The following is a 27896-nucleotide window of genomic DNA, read 5'->3' on the forward strand; positions in this document are numbered from 1 at the left end:
ATGTGTTCCAGACCTCAGAAGCGACTTAGTATTCCAGTATCAGGTTGAGTTCTAGTACTGAGCAAGAAGAGCGCCTTCACAATAAGGCTATTCCAACCGTTCACAACCAGGGAAAGCAGCCCTCCAAAACTGTTCTCTCCCCTATGGTCCAGGCACTGCTTTACCCTCTAGGCTGCCTGCTTGGCATTCTTTGTTGTTAGAGATAGCCAATGGCTCCCGGAATGCTCAGACATGAATTTGTGAGAGGCAAATTACATACTATGGGAGACTGATCATGGCTGATCTTGTGTGTGTGCGTGTGTGTGTGTGTGTGCTTGTTGTGGGGAAACAGAGAAATGGGAATAGTGAAAGTGTCCAGCATGTGACACTGGCAGAGGGAGCATTCTGCTCTTCCCTTTTTGTGATCAAGGACTGCTTCCCTGCTTTCCAGGTGCCCTATATTCCTCCAACCAACCCACCCAGGGAAGGAAAGCAGCCTCCTGCACAGCAGCAGCAGCAGCACCACCACCACCACCACCACTGCTGCTGCATGCAATTTACAGCTCTCCACTTTAATCTGCACAAACTCCCCAAACAGGTCAGCCATGGATTGCCAGGCATCATGCATAGCTCAGTCATAAGATATCAAGGGAATCAAAGGAAAGAGGCTACATTAAAAAAGAAGAAAAAAAGAGTGATTGATGCCAAGACATTCAGGAGCAAAGCAGTTTCTGATTTTCAGGGATAGTGACTATGAGCAGGAGGACTTCTCTCCCTCTTCTTTCACTTATTTTTTGACCACCTGCTTTGGAAATCAACCATGAGAGTATCTGAATCCCGTGAATCATTTTACATATTGATTGGTTTGTTGCAGGGGTCAGCAAACTGTTTCAGCAGGGGGCCGGTCCACTGTCCCTCAGACATTGTGGGGGCTGGACTATATTTTGAAGGGGGGAAATGAACGAATTCCTATGCCCCACAAATAACCCAGAGATGCATTTTAAATAAAAGCACACATTCTACTCATGTAAAAACATGCTGATTCCCGGACCATCCATGGGCTGGATTTAGAAGGCGATTGGGCCGGATCCGGCCCCTGGGCCTTACGTTGCCTACCCATGCATTAGTGGTTCGGGAAGAAACCATGGAGGAATTCATAGGAAACCTCATTGTGTCTGTCTAGTGGCAGGTCCTGTGGACCTATACAAGGAGACATTCCCCCACCGCCCCATATGGTATTTGTCCTGTCCCAAAGCAGAGGCCTCACTGAATGCCTTCTTCCATCTGTACGACTCTCCATACATTTACTTTTAAAACTTTTATTCAATAATATATAATTATCTTAATATAGAACTGTCCATCATGCCACAGGCCCACCCTCCTCCCCCAGCCCGCAAAACAGGAGCCAGGTGGTCAGAACACCATACACTGGGCTGGGTTCAGGGAAGTCACCTGAGCCAACAGCGGTTTCGCATACCCTTCACATTTCCCATGCTTTCTTGGTCAGGAAGAGGTCAACAGGAAGTCAAAGACAGAAGTTAAGGTTTGTGTTTTTATATGCTGTTCGATCCCATCAGCTGCCGCCACTGCCGCAGTCCTTGCTCCCGTAACCTGCCACTCGGATGACGACATCTGGAAGCTGCACACCACCATCTCTGTACACAAGCAGATTAAAACGTTTGATTTGGTTCTTGTTCTGCTTATGGAAAATTGGGAGAACAGCACCAGACAGACCTAGGGAAGAGACGGGAAGCAAGCATCAAACGCAAAGCTGGAGCTTGGAGGCACTGCGTAGCCAGAACGGTTAGCACAAGGAACAAGAGCCAGAGGCAACTGTTTACATTTATGGCCAAAGGCCTCTTGGGTCAAAGACAGCTGCATTCCAACAGCAGGGTTCAACACTGTGGAGCCAACCCGCCTTGACAGGAGCTCCCAATCTGAGAAGCAACTATGCCTCTCCAAGAACTGTGCCAAGGCACTGACATGGTATAGTCATGAGCCTGAATATGAGATGACTTTTATTATTACTTATTAAATGTGTTTACCACCCTTCATCTGTAGATCTCCGGGCAGTTCACAGCATAAAAATACAAGATAAACATACAAAACGCATAATAGAACAAGAACAAAATAAACCACTAACAACCCCACCCCACGCCCTTGAGGAACAGCAAGCAAAAGAAAGGAAAATGTCAGAGGAAAATAAATGTTCAGATTAGCATCCCACCACTGCATCCATGATAGAAAGCACCTCCACCATCTTTGTTTCTGAAGATTAGTCCACCTATTCGAGACGGAAGGCTATGAAGCGATGAAGACTTCTCTTTCACATAAATCCCTTCCCCCAGCATAGAGCATGCCTCAATGCATCTCTCCTTCTGCTGGATTTCCCATTCCCACTTGTTACATCCTCCAGCCACAGGCTGAAGACAGGGCTTTATATGCTCAGATTCTGCCAAAGCCAAGCATATATGAAAGACAGAGCATTCAGTTGCTTGGAACTCTAACCCAGGAGAGCTCCTGCCCCACCTCATGACCCAGCAAAACCAGAAATATGCAGAAGAGTAGCTATACAAATGCAGCTCATTTAGGGGAGGGGTGTAGCTTGGTGGTAGAGAATCTGCTTGGCAGGCCCAAGGCCCCATGCTCAATACCCAGGACCTCCAGTTAGCTCTGGGGAAGACTTCATATGTGAAACCCTGGAGAGCCACTGTGGTGGCTGATGGCCATTGGGATGGTTAGGACAAAAGGCAGGGAGACTAGCAATAATAAGCAGAGCCAGAGCCAATGACCATGGTCAATGACCAAGTTGCTAAAGCAATGCCCATTCACCCTAATGGATCTGCCTCCACTTAGCATAGACAACACCAAGAAAGATGGACAGTTGTTCTGTGTAAGGTAGTTTCCTACATTCCCATGTTATGCAACTGGTTGCAGAATGCCAGTTGCTAGAAACTGCAGGAGGGAAGAGTACTGTTGTACTCATTCCCTGCTTGCAGGCTTCCCACAGGCATCTAGTTGACCACTGTGAGAACAGGATGCTGCCCTAGATGGGCCAGACCTTATCCAGCAGAGTTCTGCTTATGTTTATTCTTGTTCCCTGGCTCAGCAGACTAAGGGAAGTACATACCATAAGAGCACTCAAGTGGCACGCTTGTCCAAAAATGGCTGGCTGCCGCAGGAGGAGTAACAAGCATGCACACAAAGCTCAATATTCGGAAGCAAAGGTCCTCGTGGCCACACCACTCCTGGGACATGCATGCCTGAACTCACAACATTAAGAAATGCCACAGACCTGGTTTGTAATGAGAAATGCTTGCCAAGCACACCACTCCCTAACATGCTCGTTCTGGGCCATCAGTTCCCATGCCAGTGTCCGGGAGGCCGCCAAGCAGCTAATAGATTCTGCTACAAAAATAAGGCAACCCCAATTCAAATCTCACCTCCAACAGTGGCCTTAGGGAGGCCACTCTTCTTCAGCCTCAACCCTGCAATATGAGGATAATAATTAATAATAATAATAATAATAACAACAACAACCTACTCTACAAAGTTGTTGTTTAGGGTTACAAGTTAATGTTTTAAAATCTTCATGTATGTATGAAAGTGCTTTTTAAAATATTATTATTATTATTATTATTATTATTATTATTATTATTATTATTATTATTACCACCACTACTACTACTGCTATAGTACCACCACATTGTGCAAAAAGACTCCATCACAGTCTCCAAGGGGCAGTGGGGTGGATCCTTACCCCCATTTGTCAAAGGCAGAGGAAATTTTGTATTCATGTTGGAAGCCTTTGGATCAAAGAACTGAGAAGACGCATCAGGTACTTCAATAAAAATGATTCTATCAGTAAGTTTTGATGGTACTTTGACAGAACTCAGCTACACATTGCTGCAAGGACCGGCAGTATGCCTCTCCACCCCCAAATTCTACATTCAATCTAACATTTAATTATGCATTTTGCATTTTGAACAATGGCTTTTCTTAAAAGTAAAGCAAGAGTAAATTGGGGGCCATGAAAACCACTTAGACAAATTCAAATTAAGATAATAGAAGGTGGAGAGGCTGACCTGCTTTCTTAAACATTTTGCATTGAAGTAAAGAGTGCTCTGTTCTGAATATATATATATATTTTAAATCCATGCACTTCTTGATATTTAGTCCGAGTTCGCTATTCAGTGTTCTAAAAAAGAACTAATTGCAACAAAACTATTTTTTCCTGAAAGGACAGCGAGGTGAGAAAAGATGTATGGGTGAAACAGAAGTGAGCAATGGTTAGGGGAAGAGTGATTAGAGGTCACAAGGAAGAGTCCATCATCTTAAGATTCTGCTCGGCATAAACGTCCTCTGAAAGTGGTCAACAAAGTGATCAGAAATAAAAGGTCCAAGAGGGACATTAAAACTGAGATGAAAAGCAGAGAGCAAACCCTGCACTCAAAGCCAGCCAGTGAGTTGGGACCTGAACACAGGTCTTCCACATCCAAGGCTCTACTCAAGCTACCGAGCTTTAAGGGTAGAGATTAACAAGAGGGCTTTCCTCCTATGCCCCCAAAATTGTACCTCAGCCCCCAAATCAGATCTTTCCTTCCAAGGAATTCCCAGAGACTAGACGGAGGACAACACAAGTTTGTACACAGAGAGATTTATTGGTTCCAGTGAATTGTACAAATGGATCTGACCTGATATCAATGCTAACATGTCGTTATGGGGATGTGGAATGTAAACAGATGCTTCAAATAGAAACAATCTAACCTTCTTACTTAAAATTAAATATTTGACAATGTAACAGAAAGAAAAAAAATCTGCATTTCGGCATGGCGACAATTTTTTTTTTTTGTGGATTTAGGTATATGAAGTCACCAGAATCACACAATATAATCCCCCCAAAAGGTGGGGTTGAACTATGGGGCTCATGACGAGACCCAATGGAAAAACAAAAGGAGCATCTTACACACCATTCCCCCAAAGCAGAGGATTCTACCCCAACAATTCCAACACTGGGCTGGGCATGTAAAAATGCTTATAGGGATCTGAACCCTTGGCAGATTGTTGCACACCAATTCTGAACAGCCCCTCCGTGTCTGGCTTCCAAAACTCCCCACTGGTCTCCTTGCCCAAACACTTCCTCTTTGCCTCTTCCACATAGTCAAAGCAGCTGTAATCAACACAATTCTGAATTTTGCACAGTGATGGGAATGACCAGGTTGGCTTTTCTAGCGATAATAACATGCCTCGCCAGAGGAAGCTCTCCTTCTGTCTTAAAGAATGACCTTTCCTCCAACTAAGGCAGGCACTTCCCCAGAGGGAATGGAAGGGGGAGGAAGTAGGATTCTCCCCAATGGCTACCTGCTTTGAATGTACTTTTGACCGACTCAAAACCATTTCCAAGACTTGCTGGTTTAAAAACAGGAAAATGAGGGCCAGGGTGAGACCTGGAGAGAGCAGAGGTGAAACCCACCACTTACAGGCTTTAATTTGCTTATGACTTAAGTAGAATCTGACCCCACAGGAGCTTGCCTCTATGGGGTGCATATGCTACATTCCAGTGCGTGTGGGAGGGGAGAAATTGAAATGTTGCCCAACGGAAGAACAGAGAAAATGGTAGGCTGGGAAAGGTAGAGTACGAAACTGCAGAATCAACCCAGAGCCAGTCGTGCAGACCGTGGGGGTACAGCCGCTTATCCAAGTAAATCTCGCACAACTGTTTGGATCAGTAACACAGAGAGAAAGTTTGGGTAGCCGTAAGTGCTGGAGAGAGAGGGAGGCTAAGCCCTAACCCCCTTCAAGACGAGGCTTGCTGCAGAGCATACAGGGGTTTGGTTCATCCCTTCCCTAGGTGACCGAAGGGTGTGTTTGTATTTGTAAACCTCTGGAATTACCCGTCGTTCCCCCAAACTTCATCGTGCTGCTGTGAGGCCACTGGAGAGCACAGGGCTGTCGGAGCTGGGCTGGGCCTGCTCCTTCACAACTGGATCTGTAGGAGAAAAGGGGGAGTGGTTATCGGGGCCCAGCATGACTTGAAATCCCAGAACTTTTTCATTTTGAGAGGTACAAACATTTCAGAATGCAGTTACACTGAGTCCTTTTAAAATATTTTCTATTTTCCAAAATTGAGGTTACCTCCTTAAATTCCAAGAAAATTCTCCTACTTCTGCAGAATATTATATGCAAGGTTTTCTAGAATTACTTCCCCTTGCTCATGTAATCAAACATTTTTGCAATGGCGAACAGCTTTTATATAAACAAGTGCCTAATTGAACAGTTCTCCTGCTCCACCAAAATACTCACAGAAATAGGGGTGCTCCATAGCTTCTTTGGCTGTCAACCTCTGTTGATGGTCATATCGTAGGAGTTTGTCCAGAAGATCCAAGACTTCGGGACTGACCAGGTGTCTGTTTTCACTATGGATAAAGTTCTCCCAACGTTTCCGTGAATGCCTGTAAGCAAAGTAGAGAAGCCTGAAGATTTCCAAATGAAGAGATCCAATGGAGGAACTCAGAAAGAAGCTGCACTGCATTTCATATATTTGACACAGGGACATTTTGGCCCCTCAGTGGCTTTCACTTCCCATTATCAGCAACCTAATCAAGTAAATGTACCTGCAGGGTACATTTTAAATCTGTTTTGTGAGGGCCCCCCCTTTTCCTTTTTTTTTAAAATGTTACCAAAATACAATAAATCCCATGGGTTGAAAAATCCATTTCCAGTAGGGAAGAAGAAAAGGCCCTATACGTCATGCTTAGTGCCCCCCACCCTGGGCACCACCAGGAAACAAACACGCCACAGTAAACTTACTGTCCCAAGATATCATTGAAGTGGGGGTCCAGTTCTATGTGGTACTTCTTCAGATAACCATATAATTCATCTGTACCCAGAACCTTTGCAATGCGAACCAACTGAAATGAAAGAATAGATGTGTTGAACTGGAAAGAGGAGAGCAAGCAAAACTACACCCGCTCTGCAGCTCCACCGGGACAAAGCTAGCTCAAGAGCTGCCAATGCAAGGGTGATGGGTAGGAGCCGGGCAGAGGCAAGGGGCACCTCGTGGCTGAATGAACCAGCTGTGCAAGCAGGCTTGAGACGGTACACGACTTTGGCATGCAGGAGGAGTGTCTCCATTTTGTATCTTCTCTCTTTGTCTCAGACATATCACCAAAGTCATCTTGCTCGTTAAAATAAGCTATTTCCACCCAAAGGGGGAATGTGGACAGGCTGCAGCTCAGCACATGCTTGGAATGGACAAGGCCCCAGTTTCTATCCCTGCCATGACCACTGAAAAGGATCTCAGGCAACAGGCCAGGCAAAGACTTAAGACGCATAGAATTGTCCTGGAAAGCTAATGCTAGTCAGAGCAGACAAGACTTGGGCTAGACAGACCAAGAAAAGGCAGCTTTCTATGTCCCATGTCAGCTGCCATCCCTTCAAAGCCACCCACTTGTATGACAATACTTTTAGCTGGGCTACGGCAACCTGGTGCCCTCCAGACATTTTGAGCTAGAACTCCTTTCAGCCGTGGCTAGCAACAGAAGACTGCTTTAACAGTTGTGGTTGGAAGGGGTGTTTGAGCTATGCCAGGAGGAGGACCAAGTCTACATCCACTTGAGTCCTGCAATGTCAAGGGCACAATGTTGTTTAAGCACAAGAGGAAATTAGATGTAAAAGCTGGAACTTTAAAAAACCTTTCAGACAAGTTACTTGAGGGTACTGAAGATCACAGTGAGATGGTTCTCAAACAAGTTCCAGCTTATTTTGAGCAGTTACTGTGGTTTTGCATTTTACATGCAAAATCTGTGGCGTTTATTTCTACAAATTTTGCATGTTAAAAGTTCAAAGCACACTAACATATAGGCCTTATAAGAATAATTAAGGCAAGAGTCAGATTCCCCAGGTTAAAATACACTGAATGGGCCCTGAAAACCTTTTTACTTGAATGATTTGAATAAAATTGAATAAGTTTGTGCTGTACATACGTGGCTGGATAGAGGTATTTTATTTTTGACAGCTCAAGGGGTAAATTTGAATTTTTATTTGCTGAATGCTGATCAATGTAGAGTAGTTCTGGTTAAGATGTTTCGTATTTCTAGTTATTGCACTCATGTATTTCCACATTGTATTTGCATTTTTCTCCTCTTGAACTCAGCCTCGTTGATGGAAACTATTTTTATATTTTAAAGTTTATTATGACATGGTTATTGGCATTCTCAAAATATTGTTGAATTTACAATTGGTAACACACACTGAAACACTAGAGAAGAGGCCTTGGTGCAAACGCCAAACCTACAGCACAGGAAGCTAGCAGAGGCCCAATGTCAGCTCAAGGGAACCCCTTGCCCTCTGCTTCAGAATTGTGCATGTCCCTTGTACAGGGGAGGAAGAAAACTAGCACAGCTCTGGCTGTACTAATAAGAATCCTCCACATGGGCGCAGGTTAGCTACAGAATCATATCCCAATGCCAATGACTTTCCTCCTAGTCTTCTCATACTTTAGTGCCAGCAAAAAAGGGACCACGGTGGAGTTTTACCAAATGAAGAAGAAACAAGCAAGAAAGGTCTCCTCTGACCCTTTCCTATTTGAATAATCACAAGGGTAGTTTACAGCCATGAAGCTTGAAGATGCAACTCTTGGGATTCTATTAATTGGCCAAACAAGAGTGACCCTAAAGTAGGGCTTCTGCACACATTTTGTTGCATCCACTCTGGGTCAGCTGCCAATAGTCAGGTCCTACATGACAGTGAAGACTGGCTGCAGGTGTCCCCCTGGCCACCTGTGCAGTGGGAAAAGGTAAACACTGCAACCAGGCATCCACAATTGAAGAAGCACCCCCCCCAGCCACCCTAAAAATTTAGTGCTTCGGCCTCCCGATGGTGCAGCCAGCCTCAAGGTAGAAATGCAAGGTTTAGCATAAGCTTTCGTAATAAGCACTTCTAATTTGAGAAAGCTTAAGAACATCTTACAAACAGGGACATCCTTTTGCCACCAAAGACTAGATATCCTGATCCATGCCATGATAGCTGTGGAAAGAGAGAGGGGCATGTTCAACAACTAGCTTCCTTTTGCAAGTTGTTCTATGCCATAATTTCTTACCTGGTCATAGTTGTCTTGACCATGGAAGAAAGGTTCTTTTCGGAAGATCATGCTGGCCAGCATACAGCCTAAGCTCCACATGTCTAAGCTATAGTCGTACATCTGGGGTGGGGGGGGGGAGGAGAAAAGAGCAGAAAAAGAAATGAATTGGGGCAGGTTGAGTATTCAGGTTTCTGCAGACATGTCTACCTCTAGAAGTGCAACTGCAACCTGGATTTTGAAAACAGAGTTACTTAAAAGCTATATATTAGCCTTGAACATTATACAAGAGTATGGTTCCAATATCTGAAAGGGAACTGCTTTAAAATTAATATTTAGTGCAAGCCAAAATGCAGAGTACCCTTACTTTTATTTCTGGACTGCAGAGAACTGGTCCTGTCTAAAGTAGTTAACACCATCTGCTCCCAAGAAATGTTCAGATTCACTTGATCAAAGGTATATTGTCAGCACTCAAGAAAGGCCCAGTCTGGTCATTTCCTATTACTGGTTCTGTTCCAGTGCCACATACCTCCAACTAATTTTTTTACCTTGTGGTTTTCTCTTACTTCTATCCTGTAATCAATTATCTGTCCTTCTGTTTTGAGGTTCAGGAAGGAAGCTCTATCTGCAGAGCAATCCTCCCTCCATGTGCATGGGCTGCCCATTAATGAGGCTGAAGAGACACAAAGCACTTCTTTTCTAAGTAAGAATCTGCTAAAACGAATCTCTCTGCCCTATAACATTTCCCCCCACTGACTATTAAGCCTGATTGCAATGACTCTTTTTGCTTCCTGCCCACAGAGTCCTACAGCATCAGCCCTGAAGGCACCTTTGGCAGTCATTCATCCCCAATGCCTAGTTGTGAGAAGGGGAGAGCATGTGCCATGACTCTGTCACCTCCTTTCAAGCATGCTGGCCTCCTGTGTCACTTAGCAATGAACTAGGTGAAAAGATAATCCTAACTGAGAACAAAAATCGTATCAGGAAGTACATGGGTGAGGTGAAAAGCAGGAATTAGGCCTCCAAGCCTGTATCCCATCTTATTGTTTATGCTGAGGCATATTAACAAGAAAGAGGAAGGGACAACGGGTCTTTTTCACATTCCCAGGCTCAAATTCGATGAGCCCACTGAGTTCTAGCATGGATGCAGCCACTGAGAATTTCTCTCCACGTTGCCTCTTCATTTCTTACCAGAAGTCACCCTTAACTGGTTTGCTGGCAGATGCTGATCTTTGCTGACCCCTCCCTGGGGAGGTGAAGGGGGTAGTAGCACTAGTAGTTACCAGCACTTCAGACTAAGGAACAAAATCTTACTTGGTAGTCCACGAGGAGCTCTGGCCCTTTGAAGTACCTCGAGGCCACACGGACGTTGTATTCCTGAGCTGGATGGTAGAATTCTGCCAAGCCCCAGTCTATGAGCCGCAACTATGAACATACAAGGCAGTAAGTCAGCCAAGGAGCCTGCTTAACACTTTGGTCAAATGGCGCTTGCACAGCTGCTAGCCAGGATGGTGCTCAGCTCCTATCATCTGCTGGACTCTGTAAAATTAGCTCTGCTGTACTGGTCAGATTGTGTATTACTGGATGACTCACTTACTAATCATAAGTCACCAGACTCCTAAAAGGAAAGTGAACTGACTGCCAGAAAACAGGGACCAGCTGCATGCACCTGTGGGAGAGCACAGCTAAGCCGGAAGGAGGCCCCAGTCAACATTAATGCACAAGGACAGCTGCAAGGGCAAGAACCTCTTGCAGAGGATACAACTGGTGCTCCCAAGCACAAGCTGGGCTTCCTGCCTCATGCTCACAAACCCTGTAAAGGTGCAGGGGCATCGCTGTCTAGATTATCTGATGCACAGAAAGTGCCAAACAAAGGTATTTTCTCCATCCATTCCCCACTCTCAGAGAGCAAAGTGAGGAGTGCAAAAGTTGACTGTGTTAGATATTTGTGCAGCAGGCGGGCTGGAGGAATCCAAGGCTGCCTGGTTTTCATGCAGAATCAGAGGAGACCAAGAGAGTGCAGGAGGAAATAGTCAGGAAGGCCTGGAGAGGAAATGCAGGGGCCCAAAGAAAGCCTGGCTGTTCACTGAGTGTATGTGAAAATCAGGGGTTGGTTATGGAGGCTGAAGAGAAAAAGGGGCTGCTTTGCTCTCTTGGACCCATCATTTTTATAGCCTTCTTATGTGGTGCATTACTAACAGCACTCTAGCTGTAGCTGCCATCTTACATACAGAAGGGCTTCTCCCTATTCCCCTTCAGCCACCTAGTCAAACTGAGCTTAGGAGATTATCTCAGAAACCACCTACTTTCATATGCATTCACCTGGCCTTTAACATTGGCATCAGAAACCCTTCTCTGCGTTCCATCCCTACACAGCTCTGTGTAGCTAGGCAGGTGGGTACAAGAGATGGGTTTTCCCAGTAGCTGCACCTAGATTATGTAACAGCCTCCCACTGGAGATCTGCCATGCTCCTGCTGTCTATTTTTAAATGGCTCATGAATTTTTTCATTCCAGCTATCTTTTAACATTTGATGTACTGCTTTTATGAATTTGCTTTTGTCTGTTGCTCTTAAATAAAGACAGTTGTTATACTGTTGCTGTAACTACTTTTTTTAGTTTGTGATCTTGTAAGCAATTGTTTTATTATGTAAGCTGCTTTGACTAAGAAAAACAGCAAATGAACAAAAAAAGCTAAACAGAAGCCAAAGCCAGTGATAATATTCCTTTAGAATATATAGTAAAAGATCTTACTTACACCCACATTTTCAAAAGAGGGGATGGCTAAGAATCAAAACACAGGCAAAACTGGGGAGGTAATCAGTAAAGAATTTGGGTCACCCCTAGCAGCAGCTTAAACCATGAATTCTGATAGATCTTTGAAGCACCTGGTGATGGAGGCCTCCCTGCAAGACACCAGACTGGGGAATAGGGCAGAGACCTAACTCAGCAACAAGAACTCAGCCATAGCAAAGCACAAGGGTCCTTCTTCTGATGCCTTTCTGTGCCTTTACCTTTTTCTGTTGGTGGTCTATCATGACGTTATGAGGTTTGACATCTCTGTGCATGATTCCCATGCTGTGACAGTAATCCAAGGCCTGCCAGAGACATGTAGACGTTAACACCCAACACAAGGAAAATTAACAACAAAAATATCTCAAATTGTAATTCACCTGTATGAAAGACTTTACGATTTGAAAATAGAGATACTGAATGTACTCGTTACTTATGCCAAACCTAAATTAAAACATTAAAAAAGACACACAAGGAAAATTAAACCTTTCCACTGATGAAATTATAGCAGCTGAATGTATCTGTGCTATGTGCCAGTTTCTCTCCCCAGCAAGGATGCCACACTGCCATGTAGAAGAAGTTATCCAAGAGTTTTGTTAGTCCTCCCAAAAGCCTAAATCTAAGCACAGATCTTGGAAAGAACCAAGCCCATCAAATAGGGCAAGCAACCTTTCCTCCTGGAATCTTAACAATGAGATAGCCAAGCCTGCCAAGGCTTTGAAAAAAGGATATTCATGTTTTCACATGGGGCCGTGATGTGGGTCTCTAGTTAGAAACCCCTTTCCAGGTTAAAAGCTGCAGTACTGCCTAGTTGCACAGCAAGAACAAGATGGCCCAGGACTCACTCTTTCTCTCCAGGCTACTGCACTTTTGGTGGCAGCTGCTTTGCCCTCTGCTGCTCATCCCAGTTGGGTTCAAAAATATGTCAAGGCCAGGGCAAAGGTGGTGCCTGTTTCCAGCATGTCACCAGCACCTGTGGCTTTACAAGAAAAATTTGTCTGTCCTTCATGTTGGAAACAAGTAAAGACATTTCCTTCTTCTGAGCTTCTAGTTAATGCATGTGTTATTTTAAACCACATGAGGGTACTGTTTGTCTAGCAATCTAGCCAGCACTTCCTTGTAGCCTTTCTGCTCAAATCAACTCTATTATTTTGTTTCTTTCTCTCCAAACTTATTGAGACAATATCTTCTGTTTTCTCTCCTTAATCTCTTCTGCAAATACAGTAAATCCTACAAAGACAAATCTGCTCCTGCATGAATAAAGCCTTTGAACTCCAGAAATTATAAAGGGCCATCTCAATCTAATTCAACCAAACGGCAAGTTGTTCTAACACTTTGAAATGGCAAAATTTATTTAAACACTTCTTTACATTTGAGAGGCGTTAAAGAAATGATATGATGGTAGAAGATAAAGGCGGCAGCAGAAACTAGTAGAGACGAGCTTGGAAGTCATTTTCAGTGCACAGGGACCAAAAAGTCAGAAAGCAAAATCCACTGACTCCTGAGGACCTCTGAAGAATAACTAAGAGCCAGATGTATGCTCTGTTTTCCAAGGTTGTCTCTTGCTGTGTGACTGACTGATTTCTCAACTTCCTCTGACTTGCCTATCCTTCTCTACAGAGAAAGAAGGGGGTTTAGGGATGGGAATGAATTTTCTGCATATCCACAGAGACACCTCACACCTTTAAATTATTCCAAGAGGTAATCAGGGCCCAAGAAGTCCCAGAGGACTTTGGAGGTATTCTGGAGCTGTGACCAAGACATAATGTTGCCCACAAAAAAGTGTTCAAGTATGGGAGCAGTGCTGTTCTTCCCTTTCCCAAATAATAAAAAAAATCCTGCAGGTATTCATTGTACACAACCCCACTTGACAAAATTCAAACCAAGGATGACCTTTCAAATTTCCCATGAATACTCACCTTGAGCAATTCATACATATAAAACCGAATATCAAAGTCTGTCAGGATCTGATACAGTTGCTGAAATCAATTTGAAAACAGAAAATTGCAAAAATCAGTGTTGTGCTTTTCCTGTCATTCTTACACCTCTGCCCCCACCTTGCAGTGCCCCCTCACTGTGTTCCACACTGTGCAGAACCTCTTTTACACTCAAGGGCAGGTCAAGAGACAGAGCTGCAAGATCTCTGAAGCAGAAGACAGACAAACCTCGGAGAAGCATTAAAGGATCCTGGCAAGCATTAGAGCAAGGAAAGGGAATCTCTGCCCCCCTGGGCCTATTTCGCCCTACCTCTCCATTTCCCCCAAACCACACCCACTTGTCCAACAAGCTGATGTCACTGGGTGATGCCAGCTGATGGGCAGGGTTCAGCCTGCAGGCAAATGCCCCACCCCATGGGTCAACTCAGCATGCCACTAGCTTCTTTACCAGCTTCTTTAGGGAGAAGGTATGAAGAAGGGCAAAAAGCCTTGCCTCCCCTACCTTCAATCAAGTCCAACTGAGCAACAGCCTCTCTGAGGCCATGGCTGGGAAGGGAGAAGAGGTGGGTTTTTTTGGTGGTGAAGTGAATTATTATTTTTTGTAAGTTATGTGGCTTTGTTGCTCAATTTGATCCTTTTACATTTTTGTGTGTGTGTTATATTTTATGCATTGTAACTTGCTGTTACTTTTATCATATTTTAGTGATGATTTATTGTTGATAGTGAATTTGTTTAATTATTGTTTGCTGATATTTTGATGGTTAATTTTACTGTGCACTATTATATGCTAATGGATTACAGAATATTACTTTATTTGGTATAAGTTGTTTATTTTAAAGTCATACCTTTTATTATGACTTTTTTGTTAAAAGATATGTGATCTTTGCTATATATTTTGTTGTTTCTTCAGCATGTAAACCACCTTGTGCATAGCAATATAGAAAGTCAGTGTACAAATTAAAAGTGAAATGAAATGACAGGAGTTGGACTCCTCAACATCTGGAGGGCACTATGATGACATAAGATGATTCTGAACCTTCACCTTGCACACTAATATTTCTTAGCTACACCTAGGTCTAGACTAAGAATTGGGATCAGCACAGCTCAGCCACATCAGCACACTGCCAGTTAGACAAGGAACTCCAGGTCTCCACCTCAGAGAAAGCATACCTGTCTCTGCTTCTGGTATTGTTGCGTTAAATGTATGAACATTCTGTAGTTGACCTTCTTTGTAAGGCTTTATTTTGAATTTTTTAAGTAATATTTTAGAGTCCTCTTAATTATGCTGCTTTGAATGTATACTTTATGGTTAACTTCTTTCTGTAATGTTTTGTTCTAGATTGTTTTATTTGGTGTTTTAATCTGGGTTGTAAACTGCTTTGAAAACTTTTTATTAAAAATAAAAAGTGGTATAGAAATGAAATGAACTGAACAACAACATCCTCCACAGATTCTCAGTTTCATTGAGTTTCTGAAACGCTCACTATGGCTCATATTGGCATTTGCTGCTTCAGATTCCAACTCTCCTCCAAAAGTCCAATTTTCTGTGTAACTTTTCCTTTGATTCTTTGGTCCCTTTAAACTCCTGCCATGTTTCTACAAGTTCTCTGTCAAATTCTATCACCACATTTTGAGACCTAGATATTTAGGCTATCACCCATAGATGAGGCAAACCAGATGCTTCCAATTTACTGACTGCTTTCCTTAAAAAAAAACAACACCAAAAATAGCTTTAAAATTGCATAATCATTGTGATTTTAAATGCCAGTAACCTGGTTCCACTGTGATTCAAGTAGAGACTGTCACTTTTGTAGAACCTAGTCTCAAATTTCCCCCTGATGCTCAACAAATCTGGACATTTCCTCCCAACTCTACTCTTGTATCCAGCTTTTTCCCACTGTAAAAATCAGGCCCCACTTTCCTCATCAACAAGACTACAGTAAACAGAGTATCATAGCAGGGAGATTAGCATGGAATTACATGCTGCAGGGCAACAGTTGCTATATTGAGACACAGTATCAAGGAAATGCAGTAAACTTCTATTGCACCACTCCCTTTGAACATGGACCACAAAAACCACACAGAGAGACTGCTTGCTGATTGCAGTTAGTTTCTTACAAAGTGCCCATAAGACTGCACAATTCATTCTTCCGCAAGAATAAATTTTGTGTGTTTCAATAGATTCAACATTTCCTCTCCTAAGGCTTTCTGGAAAATCCATTATGTATAGAAAGGAAGAAAAACTCACCTTGAAATCTGTATTATTGATGTATTCAAACACTAGAGCTGGAGTCTTTGACTGCAAGAGAGAATATGTATGATATAACCACACCTTTCCTGTAACCTGCTTTCTTGATTATTCCAAGATTCTTCTGGATAATGCTCTCTCTGACCCCAAGACACAGAAATAAACCCTCCCTTATCTATCCAAAGAACTCAAAGGGTAATTTAAAGAGCTTATTGTTAAAAACAGAAACTAATGTGCAGATGCCTAAACAATAAAAATCCCAACATGAGACCTGTTCCACCTGCAGTAAACACACACTTGAACTGTAAAACCTGTGTGAGGAGCTAAGCTTCCTGTATGACCCACTTCTGAAGATAACCCCAATTATTCCAGTGCTCCTGACACATACTAGGACCTACCACTGGATCCTTGACCGTGTCGATCAGTTTAATGATGTTTGTTCCACCTCGCAGGTTCTCCAGAATCTTAACTTCTCGTTTTATCTTCTTTTTCTTCACTGGCTTAAATACATAAAGAGAGATTAGAAGTGAGATTTCTTTCAACGTTAAATTTTTACCTGAACACACAAATGTACATCCTTGGATGGGAGACAGGGGTGTGCCTACAAGCACCTCCCCTCATGTCCAGGTGCATATCACCAAAACTGCTCCATCCCCCCCTCCCCCCAGTATAGAAGGTCTGCAGGGGGCTTTTGTTCATTTCTGCTTAAATGAAAGCAGAACCCTCCATGTGGCTGGGGAGTCTTTGACAGTATAAGCAAAAGCCTTCCCTGCCAAATGTGGGGAAGAGGGACTGAGTGGATGGAGCACAGTTTCAGCCCATGCTGAATACACCTCATGGGGAAGTGGTTAGTACAGAAACGTCCGTTTCAGATTGGGAAAGGCCCAGAGCTCAAAGTATAGCCCAAAATGGCCCCAAGTGGCAAGCCAGGAGCAAGTAGTGGGGAGCAGCAGTGAATGCTAGGAATACAGTGCTGCAGTAGCAGTTGAGGCTCCTATGAGCTGCCTACCATTTCATTTACTGGATTTCTCATAGGACAAGAATGGCAGTGCAGTGAGCCAATGAGACACCGCTTGGGTGGGTTGCTAGACCAATTAAAGCACCAAAGTAGGTCATTGCTCCTCTGTCCTCATTGGTCCAGGAACTTCAAAATGTGCTGTCTTATTGGTTCACCTTGCTGTCAACTCTCACCCTGGGGGAAATAATTTTAATTAAAATGGTGAGAAGCTCTTCAGAACCTCAGCTGCTAGCACAGCTTTATCCCTCCTAATGTGTACTGGCAGACAGCCCACACCACAGAACCGTGAGGTGGGGTAAACACCCCTCCTCAAAGGTTTAAAAAGTGAGGCAGCAGTAGGGAGGAGCACCAAGTGGCCAGTTTAGATTAGAAAGCACCCACCCCTAAAACCTGACCATATCTTGTCAATATTCCCATATCGGTGCAAAATTACTTCCTGCTTATGTCTAGAGAACTTTTTGTGCTGCAGGTAAGAGAAAAGAGGGTTGACTATCAGCTCCTTTGGAGTTTGCTGACAGCCGTATATTCTGTACTTATAATATTAATTATGTAAAATCAAAATTCTCATTTTATTATGAACCTGGAAAATTAAGCAGGTATTTGAAGTGTATACATTTAGTATGATTTCTTATCTGGCTAGCCACTGGAAGGGGAAAAAATAGGCAAGTAACTGTAATTCTTGAAGTCACCACTTTTTTGATATGCTTACGATTATCAGCCTGGTAAATAAGCCAACCAATTTTCTTGCCTGCTGGGGGCTGGCAGAGGAGGGACAGAAAGATCTGCAAACCTTTCCTAGGACTGGAGAAGGGGTCTTCCTCTTCCAGAAGCCTGCTCACTTGCCTGGACCCAATTCCATGCAGCCTATGGCTTACAAGGCCAGTGCTTAAAAGCAAAGCTGTGCTACATACATGTTATTTTTTAGTATCAGTTTTCCAGTCTCGCATGGGACACTATAGAGCAGTGTTCCCCAACCTTGGGCCTCCAGCTGTTTTTGGACTACAACTCCCATCATCCCAAGACCAGTGGTCAAGGATGATGGGAATTGTAGTCCAAAAACAGCTGGAGGCCCAAGGTTGGGGAACACTGCTATAGAGAACCACCCTCCCGTCTGCTGACAGCACTTGCTACATTGCCTCTGAACATTTAGCAATCACGGTGGATAGAGGAGGTTTCTGCAAGAAAGCTGGGGTCAAGCAGGTGGCAGCAGTTTTGAGCTGGTGGCAGGAGTGGCTTAAAAGGGCTGAGAGAAGTTGAAATACCATTCCTGTTTGTAGACACCAGTTACATTGTGCACTTATGATCAATGCCTGCAAAGTTAAGTAATAAACGTTATTATCATCATGTAACCAAAGTCTGCAACTCTTCCCTGAAAGAAGTATACCATGAAATCCTGGGGATCCAGGAAATCCTATAAACCTCCTGAGCAGGATGAAAATAGAGACCAGTTAGGTGCACAACAGTATGCATTTGCTGTGCCCAAGAAGAAAAGCAATGAGCAGGCTCAGGGATTAACAAGTATAAGACGTATTGGGCCCCTGCAAAGAGGAATTTAGGGCTCTAGAAGGTGACAACACCAGGGCTAGCATGCAGTGTTTCCCTCTCCTTCAAATTCAAATCCAGAGGTTTCATACAAAAAGGACAAAAACAAGTAAAGACACTCATTGGTATTTTGTCACCATCAACCACCAATTTTCAGGAGAGGGATGGAGGCACAACCTGAAGATAAGCAAGTATATTTGCATCTAGGGTCTCTTTTGAAGCAGTTTTCTGCTGAGACCACCTCTTCAATACTACAGTACTGCCTTGTGTAACAATTAACAGCATCTCAAAACTTTAAAAAGTTGGGAAACATTAAGATCCTTGAGTTGCCTTTACATTGTATTTTTTTTAATTGCTCAAAATGCTTCATATCGGTATCCAAAATCCTTGCAACTACCTAAGATAAGAGACAACACTGGACTACTTACAGAACAGAGAGAGGGGCTGAGAGCAGGAGTTTGCCTCATGGCTAAGGTGACATTTGCAACCAGGCACTTCCTTGCTCAGTTCATTCTCTTAATGTACTACGCTTAGCATAAGCTGTACCTCACTTGTTAAACATACGGCCAGTCACCCGATAGCTGCAAAGTCTTCCACAAGAACTAAGACTAAGTCTTACCCATCCCCTAAACTGGACAGTAATGCCAATCCATTCCAATCTTGCAATTTCTAGGGAAGCCAACATTTCCCTACCATTATCAGGTCAAATCAAGTGGGAAAGAAGCAACAAGCTTTTGATGCAGGACACAGGATCATGCAGAAGAGAAAGGGATGACGTCAAGACTGGATGGTACCAGAGTCACATAGGGCAATCTTAGTTTGGAGGATTCTTTCAAGGCATACTTTGACAGTCCCTCCCACTTTCAGTCTCTAGGGGACATTCTGGGCTCTGGTGAACAGGACAGCAGAAAGTTGTCAACAAGAAAGAGGTGATGTGCCCACAGGAAGTTTGTCATGGGTTTCACAGGAATTACTTAGCAAGCATTTCCTTGCACTGCCTGTTTCCATTACTAAAGCCATGCTTTTCAACCAGGAGTACTTCACAGTCCATCAAGTGGTACACGTACTGTCAGCTATGCTAGCTGGGGCAAATCGAAGTAGTAGTCCAAAAGATCTGAAGGACACCAGGTTAGTGAAGGCAGTCTTGAGGTGCGGGAGCAGAGACTTAATGTGTGTCTACCTCCTACATCTACCCTTTAAACAATTCTCACAAATGCTGCACCAGAACACACAATATTGGAACACCACAGAGAGAAAAACTGACCACCCAAAGAAGTAATCTGCTCAGACCAAGTTGAAAGAAATCACATCCTGGGACTTCTTTCCACACATCTCTTTATTTTCAGTATGGTAGCACTGTGGCAATGCCAACCCAGATTCATCTAATGCAAACCATTGAAGCCACAATAAGTAGCTTATAAGCCACCACTGATGTGTGATGAATACTCCTGGAAAGCCTTACACTGAGGCTCACCATTTCAACTGTTGAAAGGACAACTGGGAGAAGTTTAAAGAGGATGCTGGGCCAACAGCAATGATCACAGATGCTAGTTATGACCACAAGTCTAAATAAATAAGAGGAAATCTAAATAAATAAAAGTCTAAGCTGTCCTCTTGATAGGGAAACCCCACCCCATGCCACACACATCCCTAACTAGATAAGCCTTGATAATGTGGACATGAATTTTAAACATGCCAGTCATGAGAATTCACTCCCCCCCCCCGCAAAAAAGGTAATGTCAACCTTGCCAGATGTTAATTCCTGTGTCAACCGTGTGCTGTGCTATTTCAACACATGGAAACATGCTGTTCCTTCACAAAATGGTCCCAACGGCAATGCTACCTTTTAAAAACAGATGAGGAAAGTGATAACCGAATACCACTACCAGACACAAAGTTAAGAATGCAGCACCTCAACATCCATTCCAGAAATGAATATGCAATATAATATGAAAGACGCAAGGGGCTTAGATCAAGAACAGCCCATTACAGTGTTAGGGAAGATTTGTTGCCACGGCATTGCTCCCACCTCAGAAAACCATTCATATTCATTCAACAAAAACTCACCTTAAGAATTTTCACAACCACTCGTTCGTTGTTGGTGATGTTTATAGCCTCAAAGACTTCACTATATTTCCCCCGGCCGAGTTTCCGAACCAGTTGATAATCGTCTTGATTACTGCAGACAGTGAAGAGGAAAACAACTGAAAAGTGACTAGGCTGAAATGCTCTCCTGACCCCTCTGCTCCTAATACCCTGAAACTGAAGAATGAGGAGCAGGGCACATATTAACGTGCAGACCTTTCAAACCACTGAACAGGAACTATCGCACTTCTGAACACTCTTGCTCTCCATGGATTGCTACTGATGGTTATGAGGATGCTTAAACTTCAGAATTCCACAGATCCAAGGGAAGGAGGAATGGTGCCTGCAACCTTTAAAAGTCCTCAACACTCATTATTCACCTGCCATCATCAGAAAAAAGATATGCCACCCACAGCAAGAGACCTCTTTCTCTGGAATGATAATCCTAATTTTTGTTACAGAATTGATGGAACTGTTCACAACTAACAACTTCCAAGTCCAAAGTGAGAAAGACAGTTCCCACAATCCTCTTTGACAGACAACTTCTCTTTCCCCTGAACATCCTGACAATGAGGCTGGTATCAGCTGCGGGGGAAGAAACCCTCCTTCACTGTTCCACAGGCAGAGATTATACTATTAGCTTTTAGACATCCCACGAGAGCATACACCCGAGACTTTCCAGCTTGGACCCTTTAGTGTTGTTTCATCATCTTGCCTGTATATCAGGGAGTGCTTAAAGCATATGAGTTGACTAGTGTGCTGAGTTATCCTGAGGACACATTAAGCTACATGTGCCAGATCAGTCGTATATTTACAAACTCCCACATACCCAATATCATGCTGACAAATTTACTCTAATTAGCCAGAAATGAAACTTCACCCCCCTTTCCAATTCTAGCAAAGCGACCTTGAGTGTATATTAGCATTGCCACTTGGCACATAAGCATGCATTAAAAGGGGAAATCCAAAATTATTAGCATTCTTCCTAGATATTTACCAGATTATAAAGTTAACGTACATTACTGAAAGGTTATTGAAAGGCAGTCCAAACCCGCCCTGCTGGTTCCTGTATGACACAACCAATTTGTCATCTAATTCCTTCTCACCCACTCCAGTTTGCCTGGCATGCCAACCCACTACATAACACTCTTGAAAGTTAATTCATTTCATCTTTATCACCTTAATTCAAAGAACCCAAACTTATTACCAAACCAATTATATCTGTCCTTCTACTCATCCACATTTAAAATTATAGCCTTGGGTTGGAAGGGTGGGAGAGAAGGCTTTTAGGCTTTTCAGCAAAACTACAAGGGCAAACTAAAATCTATAACATATTAAGAGGTCAGGTCTGCCACTCAAGACTAGAGCACACATTCATCTATTGGCTACCCCCTTGACTGCGGTCAATTATTCCAAGAATGCCACTTATTTCATAATGGTGTTATTTGTTAGAAAGGAGTGACTAGCAGCCCCATGAAAGTGAGGGGCAAACCTTGCTGCAGGATGGGAAAAGCTACAGCTACAGGTTTCTCTGAACAGAAACATAAGTAGCCATCAGTGGCAAAAACCACAACCTAGCAAGCAGAGTACTGGATGAAGACCAAGAAGACCAAGATTCAAGTCCTCTCACGGTGATGAGGTTCATTAGATCATCTTAAAACAGTCACACTCAGCCTAATCTACCCCTCAGGAACTGATAAGAGAGGCAGCCACATTGAACTTAATCTTAAGTACTGCCCAGGAGGACCTGGAGGGAGATATAAGTGTTCTTGAACCAACTGGCCACAGTGCTATCAAATTCAATATAACTGGGCAATTACCAAGGAAGTCCAACACAGTCCATTTGACTTCAGAAGAGGAAACCTCTAATAAAAAAGGAAGTTAAAAGAGAAAGTCAGGAGGGTCAAACCTCTGCAAAATGCTTGGGTCCCACCCTGCAACCACAATAACTGAAGCTAAGCAGTGAAGGTACCACCACAGCCAAGAGGATGTCAGCATGATTAATGAGTTGGGTCAAGAAAGCTATTCTAGGAAAGACTTCTTTCAATAAATGGAAGTCTTGTCCAAACAAAGGGGGGGGGAGAACTCAAACCTTAGCAGAAGAAACACCAATAACGTTAAGAGATACAAAGAAAGAATTTGAGGACACAACATAAAACACAGAGTGGTCAGAGAGATTTGTTTATCTCCTTTAAGGAGAAACATAAAACCATCTCACAGACAGCTGGAAGTTGTCTGGAAAGTCAAGGTGTTGGGACAATTTACCTTGCTAACAATAACTACAGAAATATTTAAATATATTAGAAACAGAAAACTGGCTAAAGGCGTTTGGACCTTTGGATAACAAGAGACTCAAAGGTGTGGAAAAGGAGGAAAAGGAGATGGCAGAGAAGTTGTATGGGTTCTGTGCATCTGTCTCTGCAGTGGAATACATGGGGCAAATCCTATGCCTAGAGAAACTTACTCAAGGAGTTTGAGGAACTGGGGCAAACAGTAATGACAAGAATTCTTGGCTTTGTTGACAAGTTTCAGGTAGGTCGCCTTGTTCAACCAAGTATGATTTTATTTAGAAGAATCACTGAACTTACTTGGCTTTTTTGTCTCTTCCTACGCCCTTTCAACTTTTTTTTCTTTTTTGCTGTCCCACTAGTATTAGTTGTTGATATCTTTAAAGTGTCTCCGGACAGCGCTGGCCCCCGGCCTCTTAAGTGAGATGGGCGCACAACCCTAGAGTCGGACACGACTGGCCCGTACGGGCAGGGGTACCTTTACCTTTATCTTTAAAGTAGCTTTTTGTGTTCTATTTTTTTTTTGTATAGTTCTTTTTCAGGGTGTTTTCTTTTGTCCTAATGTCCTTTTAATATGCACTGTACATGTTATATGAATAAATATTAACAAAAAAATGGACAAATCAATCATTCCAGATAACAGCCACCCAAGGTGGTACGAAAGCACTGACCTTCCAACAAAAATATTTAACTTGTCTCTAACATCAGCCTTCATACCAGAGGACTGGAAAGTGGCCAATGTAACACCCCTTTTTTAAGAAAAAGAAAAGGATCCAGGTGACATCAGGGAAATTATAGGCTGACTTGCTTGGTGTCTATTCCAGGAAAACTGGTGAGAAGCATTTTATAGTAAGCAAAGTTATATATAATATAGTTTATGTTACAAAAGTAACAAAATGACTTTTGAACTGTAAAGGATGCTTTTAAAATGGATTGTATATTTCACCCCAAATTCCCCCCATACCCCAACATTGTTTTTTCTATGGATTCACAATTTCTGGAAAGTTTCCATCTTTAGCATTATTATCATCATCATGTCTATACCACCCTTCATCTGAGGATCACAAAATGGTTTACAATATAAAAAACAAAAAATATAGTAAAAAAACAAAAAACTGACCCCATAACAAATACTAATGGGGTCTGAACTGGTGCTGGATGACCAGGAGTGAGATCATGGTATAGCATTGGACACCTCAGTGTGTTCCTAGCCCACAGAAGCTGTGAAAAAAGTGAACTTCATATGAGAGATAATTATGAATGGGATTTAAAGCAAAACAGTCAATAATATCATAATGTCATTATACAAATCTTTGGTGCCACCATCTTTAGAACATTACAGTTCTGGTCACCTTACCGCCAAAAAAGGATATTGTGGAACTGGAAAAACTTCAGAAAAAGCGAGTATGACTCCTCTATGAGGCATCTTAGTTCAGAAAAAAGGCAAAAAGAGGTGTAATAAATCATACATGGCCTAGACTAGAGAAAGTGGATAGGGTGAAGGCTTTTTCTCTTCTCTCATCATACTAAAAAAACAGAGGTCATCCAATGAAGCTAAATATTGGTAGACTCAAGACAGCCAAAAGGTGGTACTTCTTCATACAACACATAGAACTAAGAAATTTGTTCCCAAAGATATAGCAATGGCCACCAACATGGATGGCTTTAAAAGGGTATTAGACAAATTCATGGAGGATAAGGCTTTCAATGCATCTGAATACCACTTGCTGGGAATCTCAAGTGGGGAAAGTGCTGTTGCGCTCTGGTTTCCACAAGTATCAGAGTGACCACTGTGAGAAGAGAATGCTTGACTAGATGGGTCCTTGAGCTCTTCTTACATTCTTACAATTGTTGAGAGGATCGGGGGCAGGGGAAAACCATGTAAGCTGTTCCTGATCTCATTAGGGGGAAGAGTGAAATTAATATGTAATAAAATAATTCATTTAATAAATTTATTGTTTCACAATAAATGTTATCCAAATTGGTTTTTGTGATTAGTATTAAGTATCAAAGTTGTTAATTATATTATGCTCATAAAACTTTACAAAGTAACCAATTAACCAAATGCCCAACCCTACCTTTGCTTAGTCATTTTTGAAAGGACAGAGGAACCAACACAGCACATGTGCACATGCACACACGCCTAACCCCACTACGTAAGAGTACAGCTTTGTGCCTGTTAATCAGGAATAACTAGCAACTCTTAAGCCCTACTTCTGAATCATGATTACACTTGTTAGAATCTCATTTTCACCCATAAAAATGCAATGAAGATGGGAAACAATCACCTTACTCTTAGTACTGAAGGGTGTTCAGGGTAACTGGAACTTGTGTGTGCATCTCAAACCTGTGAGGGCCTAGACTAGCCTTTCCCAACTATGTAGTTTTCTAGACATTTTGAAGTACTGTCACTTCAAGGCAACCTGCTTACTGAGCTTTCGCAACCTGATTTCCTTGCAAAAAGCTTCTGGGATGGTTATATGATGTCTGTTATTTATTGAGCACTCATTTTGATCTGTTTGTGGGACACTTATATACCACAGTAAGCAACTGTTATTACACGTTCCAGGGCATTTCCCATCACTTCCCCTACCCTACCACAAAATGTGGGGCTTCTGGGGTGGGGGGAGAAGAGCCCAAGAGCACTAGCCCACTTTCATTGCACAATCCAGGTTTGCAGTATTAAGAGTGAATATCAACAGCAACAACCTAGACCCGACCAGCAACTTCTATCATCGCTACTTGTCATACTACTAACTAGGGCTGGTGGGAGCTGTAATCCAAAATGTCTGGAGGACACTAAGTTGCAGAAGGCTACTTGAACCCAGGGGCGGGAAACCTGTGGCCAACTCCTGTCTGTCATTACTGACTACTGGCCATGCAGGCTTCTGAGATTTGGAGTCCAAGAACAACCTGGACTCTACACTGCAGGATCTCCATTCCTGATTTCATATTTTATCATTCTTTAATCCCTCTTAATCAACACCGTTCCAGATCCCAGCCACTTTCTGATCCCATCTTTCCCAGCCCCTTCTTCGGCACGAGGGACGGCACGCAAAGCAAGGCAGCAAATGATGGGCTGTCGGGCGGGTGCGCTAAACCCTGCACATGGGGAGCGACAGAACGCAGTACGCGGAAAGCAGGCCCGGGAAGAAGCAAAGCAGGGCCTTTAAAGGGACGCCAGGCGGCCGAGCCCACTTCCAGCTGCGCTTTCCTCTGCCTCCCAAGGCGCCCTGAACACGCAGACTCGCCTTCGAGACGGGCCCTCCGGCTCTGCCCACCAGGCGGACGTCGAGGCGCCCCGAGGGCCATGTGGGGAAAGGGCGGCCCTTGCGCGGGGCCACAGACTGCCTAGCTGCGCCTCAAGCAGGCAGGAAGCCGGGAGGCCACGGCTGGATGGCGAGGCCTCGGCGCCGAATAGCTCCATAGCGAGCGAGAGACCCCGAGCCCGCCCGCCCGCCGGTCTCTTTCCCGCCTCCGGCCTTACCCCCAGGTGGGGACGTGCGCCTCGTAGTCCCAGTACTCGCGGCTCCTCAAGCTGTTGACTTCGGCGTAGACGCGGGACCGGCTCCCGGCGGCCGGGCCGGGCATGGCGGGGGCGGGCGGCGACCGGCAGCGGGTGGCGGCGAGGAGGGGCCGGGAGACGAGGCAAGGCGGCGGCTGCGGCGGGGCGTAGTAGTAGCGGTAGCCCCAACACCGGCGGTGCTGGCGGCGGCCCAGCAGCAGCAGCACCAGCGGGGCGGTCACGGGGAAGAGCGGCGCCAGGCCGGCCGGTACGCGGGCGGCACTCCCTGGCTTCCTTCGGAGCGCCGCCGCAGCGGACCCGGAAAGGGCGGCGGCGGCGGCCTTGGCCTCCTCGGCGGCGCCGGCGACGCGCCCACCAGCCCGGCTCCGCGCGCGGAGAGAGTCCCTCGCACGGGCCGGCTCGCGTCCGGCGCAACAGCGGCCCCCTGCGGCGAGGAGGAGGAGGAGGTGACGCTGCCAAAGGGAAGCCGAGCCGCCGTCGCGTCGGCTGTGACTCCGCCTCCTGTTCGCTGTGAGAGGGACGGGCTGTGACGTGAGGCGCCGCGAGCACGTGCGTGCCTCTGGTCCGCAGATTTACGCGGTTAGACAAACCGTTGCGCAAGACTTCCGGGTTCCTTTGACACTTTGTTTCCGGGCGGGGCGTTGAGAAGAGCATCTGCTCGTAGAAAAGAGGAGCGGAGCACGTGGCTTTTTGTTTTTAAAGAAAATGTGGCAGGAAAGGAGCTCGAGTGCTCTTTTCATAACATGGAGGCTTTCCCCCTTTAATACTGTAGAGATTTTTCTTTCATCCCCCTCATTTTGAAATAGCCATGTAACATAATACAAAATGCTTTAAATTGTTATTAACCCTTTTTGAGAGAGCTGATGGGGATTAGCAAGGTGATCTCCTGAAAATTAAAGAGAACTTTGAAAACAGCGCTGTTCACCCATTCCTCCTGGCAAACGCATTGGATAGTAGTATGCTTTTAACCGTAATTGCTTTTAGAATGTTTTTGCTTTTAAATTTTAATATCTTTTTTCTTATTATGAAATTTGTATACTGCCCTTCATCCGAAGATCACAGGGCGGTTCACAACATAAAAATACAAAATGAGAACACAAAATACATAATAAAATAAAAGCAAACCAATAACAACGCCCCCCCACAGCATTTAAAAGGCCAAATAATGTTTAACCAGTCAAAGTCCTGGTTATCTTTGCTGCCCTGTGCTGCTTGGGGACGAACGGTGAGATATAAATTGAATTATTATTATATTCATAATGCTGATATTGATGCTGAAGGTGGTCTTATGGCTCGCTCGACCAGGTGCCCTTCCAGATGTTTTGAACTACAACTCTCATCAATCCTAGGCTAGTGTCCGGCCGTGATGGAAATTGCGGTCCAAAACATCTGGAGGAGCAGTA

General features: G+C 44.0%; 1 protein-coding gene across 3 annotated transcripts; it reads right to left on the reverse strand.

Moving 5' to 3' along the window:
• Nucleotides 1-1282: 1282 nt before the first annotated feature.
• On the reverse strand, nucleotides 1283-27698 carry CSNK2A2 (casein kinase 2 alpha 2). Of its 3 annotated transcripts, XM_082230785.1 has the most exons (12): nucleotides 26455-26614; nucleotides 20662-20773; nucleotides 16433-16534; nucleotides 16035-16085; nucleotides 13769-13828; nucleotides 12071-12154; nucleotides 10373-10483; nucleotides 9080-9181; nucleotides 6790-6890; nucleotides 6283-6431; nucleotides 5874-5968; nucleotides 1283-1713 (listed from the first exon to the last, which is right to left on the reverse strand). In XM_082230785.1, the coding sequence occupies exons 1-11, from the start codon at nucleotides 26556-26558 to the stop codon at nucleotides 5892-5894; spliced, it is 1053 nt and encodes a 350-aa protein (XP_082086911.1). In that variant the 5' UTR covers nucleotides 26559-26614; the 3' UTR covers nucleotides 1283-1713; nucleotides 5874-5891. The 3 variants fall into 3 exon arrangements, 2 of the variants coding, with proteins under 2 accessions (XP_082086911.1, XP_082086910.1); XM_082230784.1 differs by lacking the exon at nucleotides 20662-20773 and having other exon boundaries at nucleotides 26455-27393; XR_014221685.1 differs by lacking the exons at nucleotides 1283-1713; nucleotides 5874-5968; nucleotides 6283-6431; ... (1 more) ...; nucleotides 9080-9181; nucleotides 20662-20773 and adding an exon at nucleotides 12695-12828 and having other exon boundaries at nucleotides 10428-10483; nucleotides 26455-27698.
• Between the last annotated feature and the right edge of the window lie 198 nt (nucleotides 27699-27896).

Source organism: Podarcis vaucheri, assembly GCF_965113315.1.
Source record: "Podarcis vaucheri genome assembly, chromosome: 7".
In the NCBI taxonomy this organism is placed as follows: Eukaryota; Metazoa; Chordata; class Lepidosauria; order Squamata; family Lacertidae; genus Podarcis; species Podarcis vaucheri.